Raw genomic sequence first — 27,393 nt, forward strand, 5'->3', positions numbered from 1 at the left:
GCAGCACACCAGGCTCCTCTGTCCACGGGATTCTCTAGGCAAGAATATTGGAGTGGGTTGCCATTTCCTTCTCCAGGACTACAGAATTAAGTGCCATAAAAAGCATTTGGAACAGTGTCCAAATCTATAAGTGACAGAGACTGTTTTTCACAGCCAAAGAGCCTCCCACGGGACGTGTCAGCTGTGGGCTTGGCCCATCTAATCATGTCTTGATGAAGCAACAGGTCTTCTGCCCAGCTCGAGCCTCCAGGTAACAGTATGCATATGTGCAGTGCACAACCTGCCCAACTGCCCATGTGCACCCCAGATAAGACGCTTCTTTCTGCCTTATCTGTCAGAGGCAGGCTGATCTCATGTGGGAGTGAGGGGCGGGGGGAGAGTGAGGCACTTACGGCTGCAGTTGCGGCTGCTGGGGTCCAGGGTATAATGCGAGGCGCAGCTGCAGCGGTGGCCGCTGGGGATGGCCAGGCACAGCTGGCCACACTGCCCGTTGTTGTGCATGCAGTCGTTGAGGCCGTCCTGGCGGGAGGAGTGGAACACCAGGATGTCCATCACGAAGTCCAGGTGGCCCTGGATGAGGGTGCGGTTCCGGCCGCTGGTCTTGTCGGCCCGCTCGATGCTGTGCAGGTTCCAGTCTGTCCAGTAGATGTAATCACTGTACTGGGTCAGGCCGAAGGGGTGCGGGAGATCATCCGCGATCACGACCCGCTCCTGACCTGCGCGGAGACACGGGGGCGCGGTGTCAGCCAGGGCACCGCATGGGCGCCAACCCACAGCCTGGCGACCTACGACGGGCTTGTAAAGATTGTGGGCACTTTGGGAAACCGGCAGGGCCCACTGAGCCCAGATGCGCGCCTACCCTGACATCAGGCAACTCCCCGCCTGCAGCACAAGAGATGTGCACAGAGCGTCCCCAGAGGACACAGGTGAGACCGCACACAGTGGCAAGTGTGTGTAACAGCCACGGCAGGAAACAACCAAAAGTCCGTCAACAGTAGGAAGGGTTTAAAAAAAGGCACGATCTTTGTGCCATGGACATGACGCAGCAGTAAGACAGAATAACAAAGTGGGTGAATCTCAGTCCTTAGACTGAAAGGAGTCAGATGCTGAAGAGCACGCACCGTACGGTCAGTGATAGAAAGCTCTAGAAAGGCACAACTGGAGCATGTAGACAGACGTCAGTGCAGCAGTGAGCCCTGAGAAGGCCAGTGAGATTGACTAAGAGCCTTTCGGGGGCTGGAAGCTTCCTGGTTTTGATCTGCATGGAAGCTGCACAGGCTGTGTTGATGCCTCTATGGATGTACAAATATCAGTATGTAAAAGTTCTCCGACCTGACCACTGTTCTGTACTTTACTGTATTTGTATGTCAGAAAATAGCTCATTTTATTTTGGCCACATCATGAGGCTTGTAGAACCTCAGTTTCCCTGCATGTCAATAAAAAATTTTTAATTAAACCTTCTGCGTAGCAGTCTACCACAGGGATGGGAACCAGGCTCTGGAGTCAGCCTGGGTCCCCTTGCTCCTCCACTGATCACATGACCTCGGGCAATCTGTGTAAGCTCCCTGACCCTCAGTCTCCCCATCTGCAAAGTGAGTATTCTTCAGAGTGCCCTCAGGACGTCCCTGGCGGTCCCGTGGTTAAGACTCTGCACTCCCAGTGCAGGGAGCCTGGGTTCAATCCCTGGTCAGGGAACTAGATGTCACAAAGTGAAAGTGAAAGTCATTCAGTCGTGTCCGACTCTTTGTGACCCCATGGACTCTACAGTCCATGGAATTCTCCAGGCCAGTGGGTAACCTTTCCCTTCTCCAGGGGATCGCCCCAAGCCAGGGATTGAACCCAGGTCCCCCGCATTGTGGGCAGATTCTTTACCGTCTGAGACACCAGAGAAGCCCATGAATACTGGAGTGGGTAGCCTATCCCTTCTCCAGAGGATCTTCCCAACCAAGGAATCAAACCGGGGTCTCCCGCATTGCAGGCAGATTCTTTACCAGCTGAGCTACCAGGGAGGCCGCAACTAAAGATCCGTCATGCTGCCAACAAAGAGCCGGTGCAGTCTAATAAACTGAAAAACAAAATGTCCTCATGGGTACCCATGATACTTAAAAGTAATAAATTATGATAAAAAATCAGTGAGGTCTGTGATTACCACTGTGATAAATATTCAGTGAGATCATGTAAAATGCAAGTAGAATGGTCAAAATGCTTTGTACTCAAAGCGAGTGCCTGGTAAAAGTTATGAGCAATGCAGGAGACCCGGATTCAGCCCCTGGGTTGGGAGGATCTCCTGGAGAAGAGCATTGCCGCCCTCTCCAGTATTCCTTGTATTTATCTGTCTGTTTCTGGCCGTGCTGGGCCTTCGCTGCGGCTCAGGCTTCTCCCTAGCTGTGGCGAGCAGGGGCGATGCTCTGGTTGCAGTGAGCAGGCTTCTCACTGCGGTGGCTTCTCTCCCTGCCGAGCACAGGCCCGAGGGCTCAGCAGTTGCGGCCCGCGGACTCTAGAGCACAAGTCTATAGTCCTGGCTCGTGGGCTTAGTCGTCCTGAGGCATGTGGGGTCTTCCCAGACCAGGGTTGGAACCAGCGTCTCCTGCATGCACAGGCAGATTCTTTACCACTGAGCCGCCTGGGAAGCCCCCCACTCCAGTATTCTCGCCTGGAGAATTCCATGGACAGAGGAACCGGGTGGGACTCATCGGAAAAGACCCTGATGCTGGGAAAGACTGAAGGCCAAAGGAGAAGCGGGTGGCAGAGACTGAGATAGTTAGACAGCAACACCTATGCAGTGGACATGGACATGAACAAACTCTGGGAGACAGAAGGAAAGGGAAGCCTGGACTGCTGCAATCCACAGGGTCGCAAAGATTCAGACACAACTTAGCAACTGAACAAGAAGAAGAAGTTATGAGCAGAATAACATTCTCCTCCCTCTTCTCCAGGGCTTCCCTCATAGGTCAGTTGGTAAAGAATCTGCCTGCAACGCAGGAGACCCCGGTTCGATTCCTGGGTTGGGAAGATCCTCTGGAGAAGGAATAGGCTACCCACTCCAGTATTCTTGGACTTCCCGGGTGGCTCAGCTGGCAAAAAATCCGCCTGCAATGTGGGAGACCTAGGTTCGATCCCTGGCTTGGGAAGATCCCCTGGAGAAGGGGAAAGGCTACCCACTCTGGCCTGGAGAATTCCATGGATTGTATAGTCCATAAAGTCACAAAGAGTCAGACAGGACTGAGCGACTTTCACTCACTCACTCCCTCTTCTCCAAAGAGGTCCACGTTCTAATCTCCAGGATTTGTGAACATCGTACCTTACATGGCCAGGGGGCTTTGCAGGTGTGACCAAATTAAAGATTCTGAACTGCAGAGATGATCCTGAATTATCCCAGGACACCCGGTGTAAACACAAGGGTAGAGAGAACAGGAGAGTGAGAGGGGCTGGCTTTGAAGTTGGAGGAAGGGGCCATGAGACAAGGAGGCAGGCAGCCTCCAGAAGATGGAGAAGGCACTGGGCCCAGACAGCAGCCTCCGGAAGGGAGGCCCACACCTTGACTGTAGCCCACTGACGCCATGTGGGGGTACGGTTGCTGAGGCTAACGCCGCAGCAGAGGACTTGTCAAGTGAACCGGGTCTGATCCCCGAGCAGCCACGTGCGGAACACACACACGTGTGGGCAGCTGCCGGGGCTACAGCGCCAACAGGCAGGCTCAGGGCCGAGAGGACGGCGCGTGGTGGAAAAGGCGCAGAGCGGCTGAGCCCCGCAGGAGGGAGGGAGCACGTGCGGAGCCCGGGGACACGCGACCTCGACCCCGGTGAGGGTTCCTAAGTCTGCCCTTGTCAAAGTGTGTGCTCTGCGAACGCCTCACATATGCTCTGTGCGCATGCTGAGTCACTCAGTCGTATCCAACTCTCTGTGACCCCCATGGACTATAGCCCGCCAGGCTCCTCTGTCCATGGGATTTTTTCCAGGCAAGAACACTGGAGTGGGTTGCCATTTCCTCCTCCAGGGGATCTTCCCAACCCAGGGATCGAACCTGCGTCTCTTGCATTGCAGGAGGATTCTTTACTGCTGAGTCATTGCGGAAACCGATATACACATATGTTCTATTTCACAGTAAAAATGATGCCAATGATGGGAATCTCCCTGGTGGTTCAGTGGCTAAGACTCCACATTCCCAACGCAGGGGATCGGGGTTCGATCCCTGATCAGGGAACTAGATCCCACATGCCACAGCTAAGAGTTTGCGTGCTGCAACTAAAGATCGAAGGAAAATCCTTCGTGCCACCACTAAGACCCTGCAGAGCCAAATAAATATTTTTTTTAAAGTGAAGCCCATGAAAACAAATCAGTGACATGCGGACGTGCTCTTCCTATGTGGGAATAGGAGGAAGCAGAAGGAAATCATCTATGGCACGATTTGAAATAATGTTTTGAAAATGATTTTTAAAAAGGAAAAAAGTGAAAAGCCCCAGGCTCACGATCCATGCTCAGCTCTTACACACAGGCCCTCTTCCCACTGGGGCCTCCTCTGTTGTTAACCAAGTGCTCTGAACACGTCTGTGCCGTTCAGTGGGAAACCTGCCACGGCAGAGAACAGCCCGGCCGGATGCACCCGGCTGCCCCCGACCTGCAGGCCTGGGCGGGTTTCCAGGGCTGTCACTGCTGTTCCTCTGACTGTGTCATCACTCGGGGGTAATCAGGGAGCCTAATTGTTTCGGGCAACCACAGCTGTGCGGCAACCGGTCTCCCACCTGCCACCAGCCCCTCTCACTCCCTGCGGGGCTGGCGTGGTGGCCTCGAAGACGCAGCCAAGCCTCGCTGCGGGCCCCATGAACCAGGAGAGTCTGTGTGCAGGGCGGGTGCAGCCCCTTGTGAGCAGAAACCAGAACACAGAGCTTCTGGCCCTGGCTCTGTTCACACAGCACCTGGGACAAGCGGTTCGGCCCACCAAAGCCTCAGTCTCCTCATCTGTAAAGTGGGTACAACTGTGCCTACCCCAGGTGGCGGCAGCAGCATTAAGGAAGGAAGCCAAATTCCCTTATTTGCAAAGGGTAGCTCCATCACCTGGTACCACCCAAGAGAGCCACCCCCGCCCCCCCATGAGGAAGTCCAGTCATGTTCTAGGTTCAAATCTTGCCCTCACGGCTGGGTGATATGGAATGAGGGGTTTTGGTTTTTTTTTTTTTTTGCTTTTTAATTATTATTTATTTATGTGTCTTCGGCTGCGCTGGGTCTTTGCTGCTGCCTGTAGGCATTCTCTGGTTGCTGTGTGCAGGGAGCACTCCCTTCCCTTGTTGGGAGCACAAGCTCTAGGGAGTGGGCTCAGGAGTTGTGTTGCAGGGGCTTAGTCGCCCAGGGGCTTAGATGCCCCCTGACATGTGGAATCTTCCCCGACCAGGGACTGAACCTGTGTCCTTGCATTGGCAGGTGCAATCCTAACCACTGGACCACCAGGGAAGTCCTGGGTTTGTTTTTAATCTAATCCCAGGGTGCTGAGTGGCCCCAGAACGATGCCTGGTACCCAGGAGGAATTCAGGGTTGGATAGAGATGGAGCATGTGATCCTGGGGGCTGAGCGACACTCGGTGACCTTACACAGGTCCCGTGACCTCCCTGGGCCTCAGTTTCCCCATCACCGCAAACCTATGTTATGTGATGTCAGGTCAGATTAGAATCCTGGCCTGGGGTTGGCCAGGAGCTGGCTGTCAGCACCAGGGCCTCTACACAATGGCACCAGGGGCGGAAAGGGACACCTCGGGTGGCATGCTGGTCAGCACTTGGGGCCTGTCCACACCTTGCAGGCCCGAGGGCACAGTGCCTTGGGGGCTGAAGGCAGGCAGCACCCCACCAGGGGTGCCCCCTCCTGGCAGGACCCACCGGCTCTCACCCAGCATGTTGGATGACTCGATCATGTTGGTGTCCAGGTCCGTCCAGTAGAGACGCTGGTCAGCGTAGTCGATGGTAAGGTCGTTGGCCCGGCCCACCTTGTCCACCAGCGTCATGCAGTTGGTCCCGTCCATGAAAGCCCGCACGATCCTGGGCTTGCCGCCCCACTCGGTCCAGTAGATGTAGCTGGAAGACACGGGAGCAGGGCGGGTGCAGTCAGCGTGTCCACCCCTGAGTCAGGGCAGGGAGCCTGCCTGCCGCCATCTCCTGGGCCATGCTGAAGGCATCCTGCAGGAAGCAGGGACCAGGGGGAGACCTGGGAGCCCCCCACCACCCCACTGTCCTCCAGGAGCAGCCACGGAGCTACATCCTGCAAGCTAAGCCCTGATATTCTTGTTCGGGTGCACAAACGTGGTGACCATGTGCCAGGACATCCAGGCTGGGACACCGTGTCAGAGACAAACACTAACTAGGCTGGACAGGAGAATGTGGGCCAATCAGGGCGTACAGCCCCTTTCCTCAAAGAAGGAAGAAAACAAGAGCCCCAGACAAACAGGCCTTGCAGGGCCGGGATTCGAACTCGGCTCCACCGCCACCTCTTTCCTGGCTCTTCAACAGCAGCTCTGGGGAAGAAACCTCCATCCCAGACTTGTGTTTCCTGGTTCTTTCACTAAAATCCAGACCTCTCCCTTTGTTCTGCAGAAATCTTCCTTCCTTAACAGCATGCAGCAGGCAGGGTTTGGGGTGCTCCCTACACATCACTGATGCTTTATGGGGTGAGCACTGCAGGCAGAGGAAGACTCCGCCCGGCCCTCTGGCCCCAGGACAGGGTCCCCAGGCTGCCTGACAGATCAAAGCATGCGCCTTGCAAGGCAGGTTTTAAACTGCAGCCAAGCGGCTGCAAGAAGCCAGGAGAAGAAGCTCCAGACAGGTGTCTGGATAGGGCTTCTTGGACCACTGACATGACCTTCAGTGACCTTCAGTCTCTGAGCTTCTCCGAGCCTCAGTTTCTGCATCCGTGAAATCAGGTACAAAGACACCCACCCTGGCAGGGCCCCTGGGTGCTCCGACAAGAGGCTCCCCTGGGAGGGCCCAGGCGGTACCTGATACGGGGGCTTCCCTTCCTTCCTGCTTCTGCTCTGGGCCTCAGTGTCCCGACTGTGAAATGAACCAGATGACCCCCGAGAGTTCTGCTGGTCCCAGCCGCCTCCAAGCTAGCGGCGGTCATTACTACTCTGAACTGCAGCGTCGACGGGCGGTGGGCAGCCGTCTGCCTCGGGGCATCACCGCTCTGCCTGGTGTGGAGAGGTGGTGGGGACACGGGCGCACGGGCTGGCAAAGCAGCCCTTACCCTTTGGTGGGGTCCAGGGCCAGCGACCGTGGGTTGTCTAGATCCCTCCACACGAGGACCTGCCGGAACTGCCCGTCCAGCCGGGCCACTTCGATCCTGTTGGTCCCGGTGTCTGCCCAGTAGAGGTTCTTGCCCATCCAGTCGACGGCCATGCCTTCCGGGTAGTCAAGGCCAAACTCAATCACGTGCTCCACGGAGCTCCCGTTCATGAAGGCCCGGCTGATGGTCTGGGAGTGGGGAGGAGGAGAGGACCACCCGTTAGGAACCAGAGTTTCGGCAGACGTCTCACCAGGTGATGCTGGAGCAACTACTGACCAGCTACTGATGAGGGGCAAGATCGCAACGTTTGAGTTTCTATTCTCTTTATTTCTTTTATTTATTCCCCCTCAATATTCGCGTTTTTAAAGGAACTTTTGAAACACAACCTTTTCAGAAGAAACAATTTGGCAATATGTATATGTATATATATATGATACATCCTTTATGTAAATATTATATAATAGTACATAATTTTAAAATAATAAATCATTATATAAGCTATGTTATATATACACGTCTCAGGACCCTTCAAAATAGTTACACCCTAAAAAAGAAATCATAGGATCTTTCACCCAGTGATCTTCCTCCTGAAATGTTATTCAAAGCAAAGAAAATACAAAAGAGACCTTACACACAGAGATATCTATTTACTGTGGTATGGTTTAGAGTTGGGAAAAAACCGGAAGGCCATTTAAAATAAGGCGATGATTAAGAAATATACGCACGGTAGAATACACATTTAAAGAATTATGTTGAAGAGTTTGTAATAGCTTGATAAAATATGTTATGTGACCAAAAAAATAAAACAGGATACAAAATTCTATGTAGCGTATGACTGATTATGGAAACAATAACATAGGGAAAAAATCCAAGGAAATGCACTACAATGACATCAGTGGTTGACTCGAGATGATGGAGATGTGGGTGTTTTATTTTCTTCTTTATACTTTTTCTGTATATTTTTCTCTTTTTCTACACTGAACCCTATGACTTTTAAAATCAGAAAAAAGTCTTACGAACCATGTAATATCAATGGTAGAATAAAAGATAGATGATTAAACCATTTCAGTTGTCCAGGGCTTTAGAACAGGGGTTAGAGGATTTTTCTGGTAAATATTTCAGGTATCACAGGGTACATGGATTTGCCACTACCTACTGGCTTCCCTGGTGGCGCTAGTGGTAAAGAACCCGCCTGCCAATGCAGGAGACACAAGAGATGCAGGTTCTATCCCTGGGTCAGGAAGATCCCCTGGAGGAGGGCATGGCAACCCACTCCAATATTCTTGCCTGGAGAATCTCATGGACAGACGAGCCTAGCGGGCTACAGTCCATGGGGTCGCAAAGAGTCAGACACAACTGAAGTGAATTAGCACACATTCACAGTGGCACAAAAGTAGGTGTGGACGATCCACAGGCAAATGGGTACCACTGTTCCAAAAAAACTTGACTGACAAAATGAGGAGGCTGGCCCAAGGACCAGTTTGCCAAACTCTACTTGAGAAGATAAAGGAGGCTTTCCTACATTTATCCAGGATATTTACATTAGTGCCCAGAACAAAGAAAGTTTGTTAAGTAAGTGGGGACTCGTGAGGGAGTGAGTGGGGTGAATCAAAAGACACATGGATACATAATCACTCTAGAAATGGCCACCTGTGTGTCCACTGGATCTGCTCACTGTAATCATTTATGCTTAGGTATTAACATGGGTTCACTAGTGTTCTATTGGTTTGAACCAAGCCATAATAAATACTTCTTTAATTTTTGCTTTAATTTTTAAAAATTTATTTATTTTTAGCTGCACCCTGCAGCTTGTGGGATCTTAGTTCCCCGACCCAGGGATGCAACCTGTGCCCCCTGCAGTGGAGGCACAGAGTCCTAACCACTGGACCACCAAGGAACTCCCTATGGTTTTTTTCTTTTAATTTTTTATAGTCAGCCATAAAAAAGAATGAAATTTTGCCATCTGTAACAACATGCACAGACTTGGAGGGGATTATGCTTTGTCATAAATCAGAGAAAAACAAATACTGTACCATATCACTTATATGGGAATCTAAAAACTGTAACAAACTAGTGAATATAACAAAAAAGAAGCAGGCTCACAGATACAGTGGTTACCAGTGGGGAGAGGGAAGAGCGGGCAACATCAGGGTAGGAGAGCAAACGGTACAAACTATTAGGTATAAAATAAGCTACAAGGATACACTGGACCACTCGGAGCATATGGCCAATATATGGATAATTTATTAATATATATTAATAGTGATAAATGGAGTATAACCTTTCAAAATGGTCAATCGCTATACAGTGCACTTGCTACTGACATTGTATAGCAACTAGACTTCCGTTAAAAAAAAATAGAACAAAACTATTGGGCCTTCCCTGTTGGTCCAGGGGCTAAGACTCCACTCTCCCAATGCAGGGGGCCTGGGTTCAATCCCTGGTCGGGGAGCTAGATCCCACGGGCTGAGACCAAAGATCCCGCTTGCCACAACGAAGACTGAAAATCCCAAGTGTCACAACTAAGACCTGGCCCAGCCAAATAAATAAACCATTAAAAAATATATTAAGGGACTTCCCAGTGGTCCAGTGCTTAAGACTCTGTCCTCCCAACACAGGGGGATCATGCATTGTGCTCTCTTCATGATCGGAGAGCTAAGATCATACACGGTATGGCCCACCAAAAAGAAAATCTATTAAAAAAAAGAAAGCCTTTTTTAAGCCTCTGAGGCGATATCATTGCTGGCAGGTATTCAGAGGAGAGGTGAAGAGCAGGACACCCCGCTGCCGTACCTTCAGGCTGACGTCGGTCCAGTAGATGTGATTGTTGGACACGTCGAAGTCCAGGGCGGACGCCTCCTTGACGCCCGTGAGCGGGATGGCCACGTCGTTGTTGTTGGTGTCCAGGGAGATCCGGTGGATGGCGGCCCGGCTGGTGAACACCAGGAAGGCCTCGGGCACAATGCAGGTCTTCATGTCGCTGAGCAGCTCCAGGCCAATGGGACAGCCGCACTTGGTGGCGCGGGGCGTGAAGAAGCACAGATGACTGCAGCCCCCGTTCCCGTCCGCACACGGGTTGGTTCCTGGACGGAAAGACACAGGTTCTAGGCCCCAGTGGCCCTGCAAGTGGGGGCGCTGGCTCCCTGGTTGTAGGTGGCTTCATTTCCTCCAGACGCCTCTAGGGGACAGCAGGGAGGGTTGGTGGAAACCCAGGGCCTCCCCGCCGGATCAAGGACAGGACGGAGCAAGGCTCTGGGCCCGGGGCCTCCCTGCACACTTGAACGCCTCCATCCTCAAGGCGACCTGGGGACACCTAGCCCTCTGCTCCCCCTTCCTCACTGGGCCTGGCCTCCCCGCCTGCTGACCAGACTGCAGCCCAGGTCACCACCCGGATGGTTCCTCCTCTGAGTCCCCGACATTCTCAGCGCCCTCAAAATCTGAGATTCACCCAGGATGGCCCAAGGCGCCTCTTTCTTATTCCAACAGACAGTAGTCAGCATACATTTTATTTTGGGCCAGCCTGTTAGACTCACTCTGCTGCAGTGCTGTTAAAATTGGCTTTAATTTCGTGTTAAATATTTCAGCTAAAAAAAGCAATCCTCTCTGCCATCTTTCTCAGTAAATCCCGACAAGAGAGAGAAAGAAGGTGGGAAGGGACCCAATTTCTCAACTTTAAATCACACCCCATGGAGGCATCGTTTTTCTTATCTCTGCAGTTTTATTCTTTGCTTTTCAAACACCCATTTGCTGGTGGGCCTTGCGCTCTGCCATAGATAATGAATGTGTTTTCCAAGGCGGCTGGTAAACCAAGTGCGCTGATTACATCATCTGGTCTCAGGAGGGTAGGCTGAGACCAAAGACCTCTCCTGGAGACAGGGGTGCACCATCCCTGCCCCACCCCCCAGGTGGCCCTCAGGCCGCACCTCCAGGCTCCTGCTCAGCTGTCCCTTCTGCCAGGCAGACCCTGCCCCCACCTGCTCCCCAAATTCCATGCTCAAATGCCCTCCCTTGCATTTTTTTTTTTTTTTTAATTTTTTTATTAGTTGGAGGCCTCCCTTGCATTTTAAAGCCAGGCATCACTTTCACATCTCAGCTTTAATCACCAGCCTGGCAGCAGAGCTGACAAAGCAGTGTCTCACCCACTGGACTAGAAGCAACTTGAGGGCAAGCCCTCGGCCTCTCTGGTCAGTCCCCCCTCCCTCCTTTCGTCAAAGGTTAACTGAGTATCTCTGATGAGAAGGCATAGGACTCAGCATGGGGGCCCCAGGTGGGGACAGAGTCCCTGTCCCCACAGAGCCCACTGCCCCGTCCCCACTTCTGTCCCCCTGGCGCAGTTGGACACTACTGCCCCCAGTGTAGCTGGCAGACTTGCATTGGGAATCCTAGTCATAAAGAGACAAGTCATTGTGTTAAGGGAACTTGCTGCAGATCCCGGCTTTTAGATTAAAGGTGTGCATTTTAGGGTCCAGCCTGTCACACTGCACAACGATCTCAGCCCAGCCCAGCAGTGAGGTCGGGGCAGCCCCAGGCGTGAGTCCTGAGCTTGATTGCCCATTTGTATGAGGTCTTGCCTCCCTCTCCCCAGCACTAATAGGGCCGCCTTGTCATTAGTGTGGAGGGCTGCTCTGGGCACCAAGGTGCTTGGCCAGAGCCTGGCACACAGCAGGCACTCAATAAGTGTTAGCCACCGTGAGAGCAATTACTGCCAGCCACGCCCACTCACTGTGCCCAGTCCATACCCCACCCCATCACGTGTCCTCATATTTTCACCATCTCCTGCCCTGTCCAGTCCCAGAGTGGGTGCCCCAGTCCAGCACGTACAACCCCAGCTTCAGCCTCCAGCTCGGCTGCCTGTGGACCAAAGGGCAGCCACCAGCCTGTGGCAGGACCGACCCCGGGCTGGAGGCTGACCGGACTCACCGACGACCTTGGCCACATTCACGGCCTTGAGCCCCATCAGGTCAGGCAGCTGGTCGATGATGACGTCCCTGCTGGCCTTGACCTTGTGCACACGCTCGATGCTACGCCGCTGCCAGTCGGTCCAGTAGATGAAGTCCCCCAGCAGCGTGAACCCGAAAATGTGCGGGAGCTTGTCCTCCAGGAGCGTCCGCCGCTTCGTCCCGTCGACATTGATCACCTGCAGGAGGGCAGACATGGGGCTGAGCCAGCCTTGGGCCTGAGCGGTCTGGAATAGGACAGGCCCCAGATGCATCTGCCGCTGGCCAGGCCGGGCATCACGGCTCACGGGGGCAGCTGGACGAATGATGTCTTCAGTGAAGAGCCATTCAGGGGCTCTTTCCTACTGCCTCCCAGACCTGGGTGTGCATGCTGTGCTGAGAGGGGCAGGCAAGGCAAACAGGTATCCTCTGCCTCACCACTGCTGATCGACTGGAGTACCAAGGTGTGGGTCTCAGACCGACTGATTAGCAATGTCTGCCCAGACACAACACGAGAAGGCGCTGATCACCACCCCGACACAGAGCCCAGTTTCAAAAGGCTGGACCACAAACGCACTGCAGGCCCCAGACAAGGCCTCCCGCTTGCCTGTGGACTAATTTCTCGCTCAGTCAGGACCAGATGAACTCTGAGGACACTTTTGGTTCTAAGTCTGAAGCCTAGAGCTCTAAGACAATATCCAACCCCAGACATACTTCTTGTTGTTGAGTTGCTAAATCCTACCCAACTCTTTTGTGACTCCCATGGACTATAGTCCACCAGGCTCCTCTGTCCACAGGATTTCCCAGGCACAACATAGGAAAGGGTTGCCATTTCCTACTCCATGGGATCTTCCCAACCCAGGGATCCAACCTGCATCTCCTGCATTGGCAGGTGGCTTCTTTACCGCTGAGCCAGCAGGGGACGCCCTCCCAGACACACACTGGTGGTCGTTAACTCTGAGATGTAAAAGCTAAATCTTCTTGACGAGTCAGTGCTGATTAAAAGCGTCAACCACAAAAGCCACAGATGAGAAAAGTACTGTCAAACATAAGAACGCCTTAACCAACCGAAACACACAAACAGGATAAGATGTGCTTGTGACGATAGCTGAGCCCGCAGAAGCTGATGTGAAAAGGAAGATGATGAAAACGCAACATCCCAACTCTTGGGCTTTCAGGCCAGGATCAAAGAGACACAATGAATTAAAGGCAAGTCTCAACAGGCCTCCTACAGCCAGATTATATTTCCAGCTCATCGGAGAGGATCCAAGCCTTCTGTTGTGCAGGTGGCACACACGTAAGACAGATCGGGTGTGTGTTGAGCAGAAAAGACTTTGGTCCTCTGTTGTTGGACAGCACAGGACAAAACTCAAAACTGCTGGGTCAAACGGTGGGGGCGGGACAGGCAGCTCAGGACCCTGCAGCCGGGGAGCCCACCCCTGCTCTGCCCACAGCCGAGTCCCTGCACCCCAAGGGCCTCAGTCTGCCCACCTGTAATTAAGGGGGGCAGCTCAGTCCCCCTGGGAACTTAATCAAACTACTGTGGTTGGGCCCCACCAGGGGCAATTACATCAGAACTGGAAGGCCAGGTACGGGCCCCCCTGGGGGCTCCAATGAGCCGCCCAGGTGAGGGACCATCTCTTGTGTCACGAGCTGGCGTGCAGACCTCAGATGGCAGGATTTCTGTGCAGAGCTCTGGGCTCCACTTCTGGCCCGCGGGTTAGCCCCAGGGGCCAGGCGATGGATGCAGGGACACTCCAAGCTGGTGCAGGGTGCTGGTTCTGGTTTTGGCCCCACCACACGAAGGCACGTAAAGATGGTGGACACACGCTTCACACAGAACTTGGACCTGGGGAAGGGGTCTCACCTGAGGGGAGTGCACAGCAAGAGGAAGAGCGTCTCCAAGAATACACGGTCCATCTCACATTCACACACACACACAGGCAACACACCCACTCCTTCTCTGACGCTGAATACCCAGGGCTAGGCAAGGGCCGTGGATACAGATCAGAACCACAAAAACAACCCATGTCTGGAACCTAAAGACGCCACCTGCTATACACCGAAGGGTCAGCAGTATCTCTCTGGAGACTTTTCTCGTCCTTCTCTGGGTCCACATTTTCTTCATTTCCTTTAATAACTCCATTCCAGATACTCCAGTGTTTTTGCCTGGAGAATCCCAGGGATGGGGGAGCCTGGTGGGCTGCCGTCTATGGGGTCACACAGAGTCGGACACAACTGAAGTGACTTAGCAGCAGCAACAGACATAAGTAAGCGCACGTTCCATTGACTGAGGTGAGGAAGTACATTTTCCCAGCTTAGGAATGATGAACGTGAGCCCACGGAAGACACAGGACCATTGAGGGGGGCGGACGCTGCCCGGAAGTACCTCCCCGTTTCTGCCTGCCCCCCACCTCCCCGTCTCAGTTGTCCAGAACAAAGTGGGGGAGGCCGTGAGCTGCTCCCTGGGGCCAGGCTGGTGGCTCCCACCACAAGCACAGACCCGTGGCTCTGGGCTGGCAGGGCACTCCTCTGCCTCGGAAGCCCTCCCTTCTTCCTCTTTGCACAATTACAGACCCCATGAAACACCCAGCAAGCCCTCCAACTTGGAAAAACATCAAGACTCTAACACTCAAGAAAATAAACGATCCTACGGCAGCCTTTCTCACGGCAGCTTTCAGCACACCTTGAGCAAATCCAACACATCTGTCAAAGTAACTCTGCTGTGCCAGGTCTTTCCCAAATCCTGACGAGGGCGGCTTGTCTACAGGTAGACACATGTCAGCCCTCCAGGCTCCCTCTGGGCCCAACTTGGGGACCTCCAACTTCCCTGGGCCCTCTGACGGAGGGTGAGGAGACAGACACAGGGAACCCATCCATCAGCCTCTGGGGTGAGTAACACATCAGAACAGAATGCAGAAAGAACAGATCCGAACCTGGGATATCGACAACATGGGGGCCAGGCGGACCGTCCAGGACAAGGTCTGGCAAGCAATTTCTGAAAAGGAGCGTAAATATTTTCGGCTTTGAGGCCATAAGGTTCTTGTCGTAGAAAAACAGCCATGGAGGGAGCCTAGAATAAGTGTGAGTCTGTCCCAATATCTCAGATATGCAGATGACACCACCCTTATGGCAGAAAGCAAAGAACTAAAGAGCCTCTTGATGAAAGTGAAAGAGGAGAGTGAAAAAGTTGGCTTAAAGCTCAATATTCAGAAAACCAAGATTATGGCATCTAGTCCCATCACTCCATGGCAGATAGATGAGAAGACAATGGAAACGGTGAGAGACTATTTTGGGGGGCTCCAAAATCACTACAGATGGTGACTGCAGCCACGAAATTAAAAGACACTTGCTCCTTGGAAGAAAAGTTATGACCAACCTAGACAGCGTATTAAAAAGCAGAGACATTACTTTGCCACAAGGTCTGTCTAGTCAAAGCTATGGTTTTTCCAGTAGTCATGTACGGATGTGAGAGCTGGACTATGAAGGAAGCTCAGTGCTGAAGAATTGATGGTTTTGAACTGTGGTGTTGGAGAAGACTCTTGAGAGTCCCTTGGACTGCAAGGAGATCCAACCAGTCCATCCTAAGGGAAATCAGTCCCGAATATTCACTGGAAGGACTGAAGCTGAAGCTGAAACTCCAATACTTTGGCCACCTGATGCGAAAAACTGAATCACTAGAAAAGACTCTGATGCTGGGAAAGACTGAAGGCAGGAGGAGAAGGGGACGAGAGGATGAGATGGTTGGATGGCATCACCCAGTCGATGGACATGAGTTTGAGTAAGCTCTGGGAGTTGGTGATGGACAGGGAAGCCTGGTGTGCTGCAGTCCATGGGGTCACAAAGTCGGACATGACTGAGCAACTGAACGGAATGGAACATGTCCCAATAACACTTCATTTGTACAAAAACAAAAAATAAAAACAAAAAAATTGGAATTTCATATAAATTTCACATGCCACGAGATACTACTCCTTTGACTGTTTTTATTTAAAAGTGTAAGAAATTCCTTGACGGTCCAGTGGTTAGGACCCAGAACTAGATGCCTCCAGGAAGTTATGTTCAAATGGCCAAGCCAGATGCGGAAGGGGCCCGCATGCAGCGTGTTCTCTCTGACCTCTAGGCCTCCGGCCTCCTATGCTCAGCTGACCTCACACACCAGGCCCAGGTCTGGGGTCGGGGAAGTGGGGGGTGGCAGGAGAACACACCCGTCCCCCGACCAGCTCACTGCATGACCTGCAGAACAACAGCTGTGCGACGGGAGGAAGGGTGGGCAGACCCCAGAGAAGCCCACCCTCAGCCATGTCCAAGGGGCAGGACCCACTGCTGCGGGGTCTGCATGGCCACCCACAAACCAGGGGACCCCAAAACGTCCCCTGACGTGCACTTTCCTTACACTGAATGCTGTTTCCAGCACTTAGCTGTGCAAAGGGGTGTGATTCCCAGGACCAATACTTTGAAAGCAAAACTTTTAAAGGAAAAAGAGGGACTTCCCTGGCGGTCCAGTGGGTGGGACTTTGCCTTCTAATGCTGTGGGGGTGTGGATTTGATCTCTGGTCAGGGAGCTGGGATCCCACATGCTTCAAGGCCAAAAAATACCCAAAACATTTTTAAGAAAAAGGAAGCAGTGTTGTAACAAATTTGATAAAGACTTTAGAAATAGCCCACATTAAAAAAAAAAAAAAACTGAAAAAAAAAAACAAGGAAAAAGAGTTCTGCTCTCTGATAGAATGACTATACTCACATAAAACCCCAAATTAAAACTGCCCTGGTTATTTTGATTCACGTAATTCAAAAGATCTTACACATATACCCACGCACACCCGCAGAGCTTATGGCCCCGTTGCTCAGGGGTCCTGCAACCTTCTTCCCCAGGGTTCATGGACCTGGACACACAGCCCATCCACCACTCCTCCAATGAGGGTTTATTCCACATGTGCTGGAAATCACCTCCACCAACTCAGGAAATGTCAGGAGCAGGGGGACGGAGTATATTTTCATCTTAGGCTGTGATTCCTTCTTGGCCCACCTGCCCCCCCCCGGGTGTGTCGATCCCCGCTGGGTACTTCCCACAAGCACCCACCCTGACAGCAGATGACCACCAGCAGATGTCAGCTGCAGGACACCAGCTCCCCAGGGTCCTGGCTGAGTAAGACATCGCAGTGGGGGCGGGGGGAGCCACAAGGAGTCCGGGTGACCCCTTGGGCCTCCAGCAAGTGCCAGGTAACCCACACACAGGTGACACTTCCTGCCTCAAAGACGGGCCAAACAGGTCTATGGGGTCGGCCCGTGAGACTGCACCCGGAGTCAGAGCAACCCTGGGGAGAAGTGAAACTGAAAGGGTTATTCACTCTGTCGTGTCCAACTCTTTGTGACTCTGTGGACGGTAGCCCGACAGGCTCCTCTGTCCACGGAATTCTCCAGGCACTGGAGCGGGTAGCCATTCCCTTCTCCAGGGGATCTTCCTGACCCAGGGATCGAATCCCAGTCTCCAGCATTGCAGGCAGATTCTTTACTGTCTTAGCCACCAGGGAAGCCGCTAGGGAGGAAGCTTTAGAAGATACCGCAAGGCCACAGAGGGCAAGACTCGGCCTTGCTCTTCTTCAGGAATGGCTCAAACTGCCATCCAGGGACCTTGCCAGATCACGGTGTGCGCACAGGGCTGTGTGAACGCTTTGCCCATTTCAGGATTAATAAAGGGCGGGCCCCCTGCTTCTACTTCAATGGTCCCCAGCTTTTTTGGCACCAGGGATGGATTTCGTGGAAGACAGTCCTTTCACAGGCCAGGGTCAGGGGATGGCTCTGGCACGTTACATTTATTGAGCACTTTATTTCTATTCTTATTACACTTGTATGTATATAATGAAATCTGCAAGTCCGTTTGCCACAACAAGGCTGTGATCCATGCAGGGGTATGTATTTCATTATACAATCAAAAGCTCTGGCTGTTCCACATCACGTACAGATGTGAGAGTTGGACCATAAAGAAGGCTGAGTGCCGAAGAACCAATGCTTCCAGGGGAGAGAGCTGGGACAGTTGGGCATGTGGGCTCGAGAACAAGCTCTGGATGGATGGCCCCGCCTCGCGAAGAACCCTCACTAAGCTTGGCGTCTACCAAGAAGCAGGTCAGAGAGAAAGGAGGGAGAGGCTGGGCCAAAGCGGCCGTCGATTTGAGACTAAATAGGGAGCCAGCAAGTCCCAGATACTTTTACCAATAAAGCTGAATCTCGTGGCGCAAGAGAGCAGGGGCAGATCGGAGGGGTAGGAGCTGGGAGCCTGGCTACGGGCAGGAGGGGAAAAGGTGCAGGAAGCGGGTGAGAGGCCAGGGCCCCGGGTGCGGCCGGAGTCACAGGAAGGGCTGAGCGCCGGTGGCAGGAACTTCCAACCCCAAGGGCTCCAGACTCAGGACGAGAGTTAAGGAGGCGCCGCAGGGGAACTCCAGACCCAAGTCAGTAGGGCAGGCGGCACGGGCAGCTCTGGGGCTGCAGGGAGGCAGGCCCGCACCCACCCCCACCCCAGACAGCTCCAGTCTTGACTGACCAGTCCACCTCTGGTCCCTGAGGCTAGGGAGGGCACCTCAGGGCTGTCTCCCCGAGCGAGCCGGCCCCGAGCCCATTCCCCACCCACACCCCACGCTGGGGGCCGCCCTGCGCTTAAGCCCCTGAGGGGCTGCGAACCTGGGCTGGCCTGACCCTGCCGTCCAGGATGCTGTCACAGACGAGGCGGCAGGAGGCCCACCTGCAAGGTTTCGCAGCCCCCTCCCACAGTCTGGACGCTGTTCCACAAATCCATCCATGTGCCGCCACCGCCGGCCAGTGGAAGCCAGAGGAATCCATGCCTCGTGGGCTCCAGAGCTTGGTTCTCCTTCCCCCTCGCCCCGGGGGACCTGCCACAGCTGCCCCGTGAAGCAGGAGCCAGACTGCCGCCAGCTTCAAAGGGAAGCCGGCTGACCATGCAGGGCTCCTTTCTGCCAGTGCCCCGGCTCGGAGCTCGGAGCCAGGCCACGGGCGCGACCATGCTGAAGGAACCCTCTCTCCCCTCCAAGGCAACCCGGCCAGACAGGCCAGAGAAGATGCTCGGCGGTTTAGCCTCTGGCGGGGGCACTGGAGACAGAACCACTGCGGGAAGCCGCCCCATCACCGGGCTGCCCCAGGGGGGCCTCCCCTGACCGTCCCACCCACCTGGAGTCTGATGACGCTGTCAGGAAAGGAGATGCGGCCCCTCACCCGAGGCTGCTCTCCTGAAGCCCCGACTCCACTGGACCCCAGGAGGGGTGTCCGCACCTGAGCTGACAGCCTAATCCCCAAGGTTCGCAATATTCATCCTTTGAGGGGCGCACCGGAGAAGCCAGTGGCTCAGGGGTAAAGAATTCACCTGCAATGCAGGAGACGATAAAAGAGATGCAGGTTCGATTCCTGGGTCGGAAGATCCCCTGGAGGAAGACTCCCGTCCTCCAGTGTTCTTGCCTGGAGAATTCCATGGACAGAGAAGCCTGGCGGGCTACAGTCTGTGGGGCTGCAGAGTCAGACACGACTGAAGCGACTTGGCATGAAAGACGGAGAAGCATCTGCTGGGCACGTCTACCCAGACCTGCAGCAGAGCTTGTGCTCACTGGGTGCTCAGAGGCAAACTCCAAGACCCAAGAGGGGGCAGCCCATGTGCTTGGCACGTGCTTCCCACGACCCAGTCTCCGGGAAGGCTCAGGGCACCTCCAGAAAGCTCACCCTGCAGCCCTTCTCCACTGAAAAACATGCCAGAAGGGTCTGCCCTGTGCTCCAGGCAGGACCCAGGAAGGTGGAAAGGCCCAGGGTCAGGGGCTGACGGGCAAGGCCCCCACCTCCACAGAACAGCTGGGGATCCCTGATGGGGACGCTCACCTCGATTTTGTCCGTCTTGGCATCTCCCCAGTAGAGCTTGCCCTCCTGCAGGTCGAGCGCCAGGCCATTGGGCCAGCCCAGGGAGGTATTGACTAGAACGTGCCGTTCCTGCCCGTCCAGGTTGGCGCACTCGATTTTGGGGTTTTCCCCCCAGTCTGTCCAGTACATGAGGCTGGAGAAGAAGCACACGTCCGTGAGGTTGCCCGTCCGGCATGTCCTGGGTCCATCCCGGGACTGAGAACGGCGTCCACCCTCATCACGCCTGAGCCCGTGGGCAGCACCAGGGACTCCGCGGGGAACCGCAGGGGCTTAACCAGGCGGGCTCTGGGACTGCAGCCAGCAGACAACCCGCCGAGGGTCCCGGGGCCGCAGGCAACGAGCGCCCAGAAGGAGAGAGGCAGAGCAGAACCTCCTTCAAGTAGCTCAAGGGCCCCACGTGCCAAGCACATCAGGCAACAAGCTGTCTGTTGTCCGAGAAACAAAGTGAGATGCGTGCAGTGGCTGGGCTTTCTGGTGGCGGGGTGTGTGTGTGTGTGTGTCTGTGTGCACGCTTCAGTCCAGGGAAGCATCCAGAGCTGTCCCCTCAGCACACCCAGTGCTGGGAAGGACCCGATCCCATCTCACAGGGGAGGACGAGGCCCCCAAGTGAGGCCAGCAGAGGCACTGACTTGACAGCCTCCATCAGGGCAGGGGTGGGGGGAGCAGGTCCCCGTCTCCCCGGCCCACAGCCCGGGTCCCATCACTGGTGACGAGCTCCTGCCTCCTTGCCCCGCAGACCCAGGGGACTGGCCTCTCATGCCCACCTGCCCTCCCCGAGGGACGGTCCTGCTCCCTGGCAGATTGTACGGAGCCGCGTCTGTCTGCCGGCCCGCCCCACCCCGAACTCCGCGGTGCTCGAGGCTCCAGGTCCGGGCCTGTCCAGCCGCAGCCCTGTGACCACCCCGAGGACCGCGCCGCTGGGCTTCTAGAGACAGAGGCAGCTCCACAGGGAGCAGGGCCCAGAGCGCAGGCTCCCCGGGCAGGTGGGCTGCAAGCCTGCCCGCCACCAGGCCCCCTGAGGGTCAGGTCACCCGGAGCCTCAGCCCCAGGGGAAAAAGGAAGAGCACCTGGAGACCCCTGGGGGCTCCGGGTACCATGGTTACGGCCAGTGCAGCTCAGTTACCACCCCAGTGATCGCCCCTGAGGCTGCCTCCCAGGGCGGCCCTCCCAGCCCCTCCAGGCCGGCCCCAGGATTTGGGCCCAGTGAGGGGGGCCCATCCCACACCGAGGGCAGGGGGCTTCCCTGCAGCCTCAATACCAGCCCTCAAGCGCTCTCAGGGCTCCCCACCCCGCTGACTTAGGGAATGCCAGTTTCGTGTTCTTGGTCATGAAGCTGCAGGAAGGTGCTCAGCTGCTACCCTCTGAGCTGCTGGGGGGGTGGTCTCAGAAAGGCTCCTACCCTGATGGCCAAGATTCACAGACTCCTCCATGGGAAAGCTGGAACCAGACTGCCAGGTCCAAGTCCCGCCTCCCAGCTGTGTGACCTTGGGCAAGTCACTGAACCTCTCTGGGCTTCAGCGTCCCCCCAGTGAACCTACCCCAGAAGGTGAGGGCAAGACGGACACGTGTGAGAGACCCAGCACGTGTAGAGTAAGGGCTTCGGTGGCCGTCAATCTTGTTGCCATTGCTGGCCCAGAAATCACCATGGTGGATAGCTCTATCTCACAGGTGAGGAGGCTGAAGCCCAGGGTGGGAAATGACTTACCCAAGGTCTCTAGGTTTTCTATAAACCTAACCAAGCTCTGTGTTGGAGCTTCTCAGTCTGGTTCCCAGATCAGCCCATCACCTGGGAGCTTGTTAGAAGGGCGAGCTCTCCTAACCAGACATCTGTTTCCTCCTGAAGGGGAGAAAGCTCCGGGACCCCCAGCCCGCCTCGGGCTGGCTCCCAGCACCCCCTCCCAGCCTTACCCCATCACGGGGTGCAGCACGATGGCTCGTGGCTCGTCCAGGTCCTCGGACACCAGGATCTTGCGGGAGGTGCCGTTGAGGCGCGTCACCTCGATGCGGTCGGTGCCGGTGTCGGTCCAGTAGAGGTTGCGGGCCACCCAGTCAACCGCGATGCCATCAGGGTCATTGATCTCAGTGTTGACCAGCGTCTGCGCCCCCGACCCGTCCAGGTACGCCCTGCGGATGGCCCGCACCTCGTCGTCCGTCCAGTAGACGTAGCCCTCCAGGGGGTCGTAGTCGATGGCGATGGCGTGCCGGATGTCGTCCACCTGCAGCACGATGTCCGTGAAGTCCGGCGTGTCCAGCGAGATCCTCCGCAGGTCCGTCCGCCGGGCCAGCAGCAGCACCTCCTCCGCCCCTGTGACCAACACACACATGAGCAGCGGGGTCAGAGGCGGGCAGCACGGGCAGCACGGCGGGCCTGCGGGGTGGGAGTGGGGTGGGGTGCGGCAGGGGAGGGGCTCAGCCAGGTCCCCGGGGCTTCCTTCCCGGGGCAGCTAAGGTTAGGGAATATTCACGAGATTTTCCTACACGATCCCTAGTCCATCTGGCGCTGTTTGCATCACCGTCTTACAGACGAGACAACAGAGGCACAGAGAGGTTAAGCGGCCAGTAGAAAGCCACACAGCCATCTGACTTCACTGTGAGAGCTGCTTCTCGCTCAGTCCCCCTTCTCCCCTGCAAGCCCCTCTCCTGGCCACAAACAGCCCCGGTTACCAGTCCTGCCCAGGCTCTGGGCTCCAGGCTCTGCTTGCTCACCATGCTCCTCAAAGATCCCGCTGGACTCAAATGCCACCTCTTGCCTGAAGCCCACCCTGCCTCCCGATACCCACCCAGAAAGGCAGCTTCAAGTCCCGTGACCACGCACATGATCACGAGTCCATCCTTCCCCGGTGGCCATCTCACCACCATGAGCGAGTGCCTGGGAGGCAGGCGCCCCACCTCCCCCTTCGTCACCCGGCCATATTGTGCTGTGTTATTTGCTGTGTTATTGATTTGCTGTGATTTCCAATCGGCTTGTTTACGAATTAAGTGAAGCTGTTTTGATCTAAAGGTGAGTCAGTTTACAGGGAGGAAGCCAAGCAGGGGTGATGTCATCGATTCCTTTCATGGCTGATAAGCTCAGCTGGTGACGCACTCCAGGCTCTGCTGGGGGGCTTCTCGATAGGGACAATGACTCAAAGGACATTTGGACTTTAAATACTGAGAATCTGTGAGTCCTGGGCAAGGAGACTCTTGGCTGACCTACACTGCCCTCCAAAGATCTTGAGAGCTCCAGCCATGGCCAGGCCCACTCCCGGTCAGCAGTGCTGTGAAAGCATGCAGCCATCTCAGGAAGGGAGGAAATAGCTGTTCCTGCCCTGAAGAGCCTCCTCCACACAGACGGTGGGAGAGCAGCGTCAGGGCCCCTGGAGTGATGACCTTGAGAGCCCACCTTGCCCACCCCACAGGCTCTGTCACCCACTAGCAAGGGACCTGAGCCAGCTTTTAACTGGACGGACTGACTCTACAGAGAACCAACTCGTAGAAAGGCACATCTTAGCTACACCTGCCTCCCCTTTGCCCGGAACAATAATGTAACCGGTTTTGAGTACACGGATGTGAGAGTTGGACCATAAAGAAGGCTGCGCACGAAAGAATTGATGCTTTCAAATTGTGGTGCTGGAGGAGATTCTTGAGAGTCCCTTGGACTGTAAGGAGGTCAAACCAGTCAACGGTAAAGGAAATCAGCCCTGAATATTCACTGCAAGGACTGATGCTGAAGCTGAAGGTCATCACTCCAGGGGCCCTGACGCTGCTCTCCCACCGTCTGTGTGGAGGAGGCTCTTCAGGGCAGGAACAGCTATTTCCTCCCTTCCTGAGATGGCTGCATGCTTTCACAGCACTGCTGACCGGGAGTGGGCCTGGCCATGGCTGGAGCTCTCAAGATCTTTGGAGGGCAGTGTAGGTCAGCCAAGAGTCTCCTTGCCCAGGGCTCACAGATTCTCAGTATTTAAAGTCCAAATGGAAAAGACCCCGATGCTGGGAAAGATTGAAGGCAAAAGAGATGGGGGCAGCAGATGATGAGATGGTTGGATGGTATCACCAACCAAACTCCAAGAGACAGGGAAGGGCAGGGGAGCCTGGAGTGCTGCAGTCCACGGGGTCGCAAAGAGTCAGACACGACTTAGTGACAAAACAACAACGTTATTTCTTTATTGACTTACTAAGAGAGTATTCCTTACAGAGTTGGACTGTGAAGAAAGCTGAGCGCCGAAAAATTGATGCTTTTGAACTGCAGTGTTGGAGAAGACTCTTGAGAGTCCCTTGGACTGCAAGGAGATCCAACCAGTCCATCCTAAAGGAGATCAGTCCTGGGTGTTCATTGGAAGGACTGATGCTGAAGCTGAAACTCCAATACTTTGACCACCTCATGCGAAGAGTTGATTGTTGGAAAAGACCCTGATGCTGGGAGGGATTGGGGGCAGGAGGAGAAGCGGACGACAGAGGATGAGATGGCTGGATGGCATCACCGACTTGATGGGCATGACTTTGAGCAAACTCCAGGAGTTTGTGATGGACAGGGAGGCCTGACATGCTGCGATTCACGGGGTTGCAAAGAGTCGGACACGACTGAGTGACTGAACTGTTTCCTTACAGTATTGGCTTGTGAACTATTAGTAGCATAAATCATAGTTCCCCACAGTGAACCTGTGTTAGATAAATCATTGGCAAAGACAGTCTCGGTCTCTAAGCAGAACCTGCCCTGAACAAAACACATCCTGGATCCTCCCAGAGAGTCGTCAGAACTTCCGGCCGAGGTAGCCTCCCATGCTATTACACAGAGCCTTCCGTGTAGGGCCCTGGGGGTGCTGGCCAGCCCTGACCCGGACACCCCCAGAGGCTGCTGGGGCCAGGATGTGGCCCTCCCCCCCCCCCAACCCGTTCACTCACTCTGGCCCTCTCTGGTCTCGAGGATCCACAGAAGCAAAAAGATTATGCTCAGAAGCCATCTCTGGCACTCGGGGGTCCCTTGCCTGGTCTGACAGAAGGCCCAGAACGGGCAAGGACCCGCCTGAATCACACAGCAGGGAGGGATGCGGACAGGATGGGGACCAACCCTGCACCCCTCAGGCCGAGGCCCCCAGGGCTGGGCTCTGCACTCAACTGCGCGGTCTCCTCACGCCTGGTCCAGCCACAGGCCTCAAACAGCCGATCAGCTTCTGGCCTCAAGGGTGGAGCCCCTGGACTCCGGAGCTTTGCAGAGTGATTCTGGGGTCCCCCCACCCCCGCCCTGCGTTTCCAGTGAAAGCAGGAACCTGATCCGAGGCCTCGTGTTCATAACCCGATCCCCCCACTAGAGGGGGCTCACGGACAGCAACGGCTTCACGCACCGAGGGCTGGGGAAACTGAGGCAGATGGGGAGGCGCTGGGAGTGCTGGAGAAGGTGCCCAGGCACCCGGCTTCATTGGAAACCTCCCTGAACTCAGATTTAGCTAGAGGTGTGATGCAAGTTCTGGCCTGGGGTATGGGGAACAGAGAGGAGGGAGTTCTGCTGGGCTCCATTCCCAAAAGGTTCTAGTGACATCAGGCCTGCTTTTCAAGGGCCAGGTCACAGGTTGCCTCCTCCTCCAGGAAGCCATTCCTGCCTCCCCTCCAAGTGGTCAGAGGGACCACATACACAGGCACCCCCCGCCCCCACTGCTTCACAGGGATGCTGGCCCGTGGCCCGCTCTGCTCTCTGCAGCCCCCCAGCACAAGGCCCTGGCCAGAGCAGGTACCAATACCCCAAGACAAGCAGGGAGAATTCAGGGCAGAAACTTCCTGGACCCGCTCCTGCTGTGTGACGTGGGGCAGGTCCCTAACCCTCTCTGGGCCTTGGTTTTCTCATTTAGAATGAAGAATCAGCCAGACCTGATGGGAATCCCCATCTAGCCCTGACGTCAAGGAGAACCATAAACCAAACTCTATGGCGGGTTCTGCCTTAATCTGCCCCCATGGGAGCTGGAGAGAGCGCCCAGATAATGCTGGTTCCTTAGGGAACCAGACACTCGGTTTCCAAACATATTTTGAGCCTGTTTCACCCATCCCTGTTCCCATGATCCTACAGACACAGTTATCTGAGATAGCACCATCCTCACACCAACCTCTGAGATGAGTTCATGCTCCATTTTGCAGAAGAGGAACCCCGATGCACAGAGAGGTTAAGCCCCTCACCCAAGGACACACAGCAGCAAGTGGGCAAAGTAAGGTCCCATGAATACTTCAATCCCCGGAGCTGGCACACACAGGAAGCCCAAGGTCAGCGCACTGGCCCAGCGGGTCTGGTCACTCCACCAGTGGCTTTGTGGGGAGCAGCTTCAGGCCAGGCCCCGAACCTGGTGCTGGGGTTGGGGGTGGGCAGAAGAGATGTGGGAATTGCCCGCATGGTGCTCCTGCAGTTGCAGGACACAGACCTTCAGTGAATATGACCATTAATGAACCAGCGCTGGGAGGAAAGCGGGGGTCATGGGCACCTGTAAGGGGGCTGGCTGAAACTAGGGGTCTGGGGTCCAGCAGGAGCCTCTGGGATCCACAGGACTGTGACCACGGATGCAACAGATTCCATCAGCCTGTCCCTGACGGGCGCGGAGCCACCAGGGGCGAAGTGTGCCCAGACCCGGCCCTCAGGTAATCAGTCAGTACGAAGCCTTGCGCACACCCCGCCATCAGGGACCCCCATCATCAGCGTTTCTCAGAATCAAGTCTCTGAGGCCGAGGCAGTAATTAAACGCTGGGATAAATCTGTAGGTGTTGAATGACTCCAAACCGGGGTGAGGAGTCCTCTGACACCCCTTGGGCCACGGAGCCTTTGAGGTTTTTAGTTGAGCTTTGCAAAAAAAAAAAAAAAACGCAGAGACTAGGACCCCCAGGAGAGAGCCAAGGTCCGGCCATGGTCAGCCTGAAGGTCTGAGCAGGCAAAGGCCAACACGGAGACGTGGGGCGTGCAGTCCCGGGCCAGGTCGGCCGGGGCAGCTACAGAGAGAAGACCACAAAGGGGGCCTGGACCCCTCGGTCGGCAGACGCTCACCGGGGCAACCTCCAGGGTTGTCTGCGGCAAGGTGCAAGCAGCAGCTGGCCTTGGAGTGGGCGCAGGGTGCCGGGCTGCCCAGCAGGAAGACAGGCGACCCCTCCCTGGGACCAGACACAGGGCCCGGGGAGGACTTTGTTTAAACACCAGGGAAGTAAACTGTTTAGAAACTTAACAGTTTGGCCAAATGGTTTTCTTTGGGGTTGTTTAAACAAATAGCCTGCCCCGCGGCACTGCCGAAGAAAGTGAAACCTTCCCTCGCTGGCTGGCCAGCGG

General features: G+C 55.1%; 1 protein-coding gene across 4 annotated transcripts in view; it reads right to left on the reverse strand.

Annotated features, from left to right (window-relative positions):
- Nucleotides 1-27,393, reverse strand: part of LRP5 (LDL receptor related protein 5) — a 124,789-nt gene that overhangs the window by 28,639 nt on the left and 68,757 nt on the right. For all 4 annotated transcript variants that reach the window (XM_043924698.1, XM_043924680.1, XM_043924669.1 and 1 more), the window contains exons 6-12: nt 22,029-22,425; nt 20,082-20,253; nt 12,187-12,403; nt 10,060-10,349; nt 7,228-7,454; nt 5,878-6,062; nt 393-716 (exon numbers count right to left, since the gene is read on the reverse strand). In XM_043924698.1, the coding sequence (XP_043780633.1) occupies nt 393-716; nt 5,878-6,062; nt 7,228-7,454; nt 10,060-10,349; nt 12,187-12,403; nt 20,082-20,253; nt 22,029-22,425 (1,812 nt within the window). The remainder of the gene's footprint in view (nt 1-392; nt 717-5,877; nt 6,063-7,227; nt 7,455-10,059; nt 10,350-12,186; nt 12,404-20,081; nt 20,254-22,028; nt 22,426-27,393) is intronic.

This window comes from Cervus elaphus, chromosome 2, assembly GCF_910594005.1.
Source record: "Cervus elaphus chromosome 2, mCerEla1.1, whole genome shotgun sequence".
In the NCBI taxonomy this organism is placed as follows: Eukaryota; Metazoa; Chordata; class Mammalia; order Artiodactyla; family Cervidae; genus Cervus; species Cervus elaphus.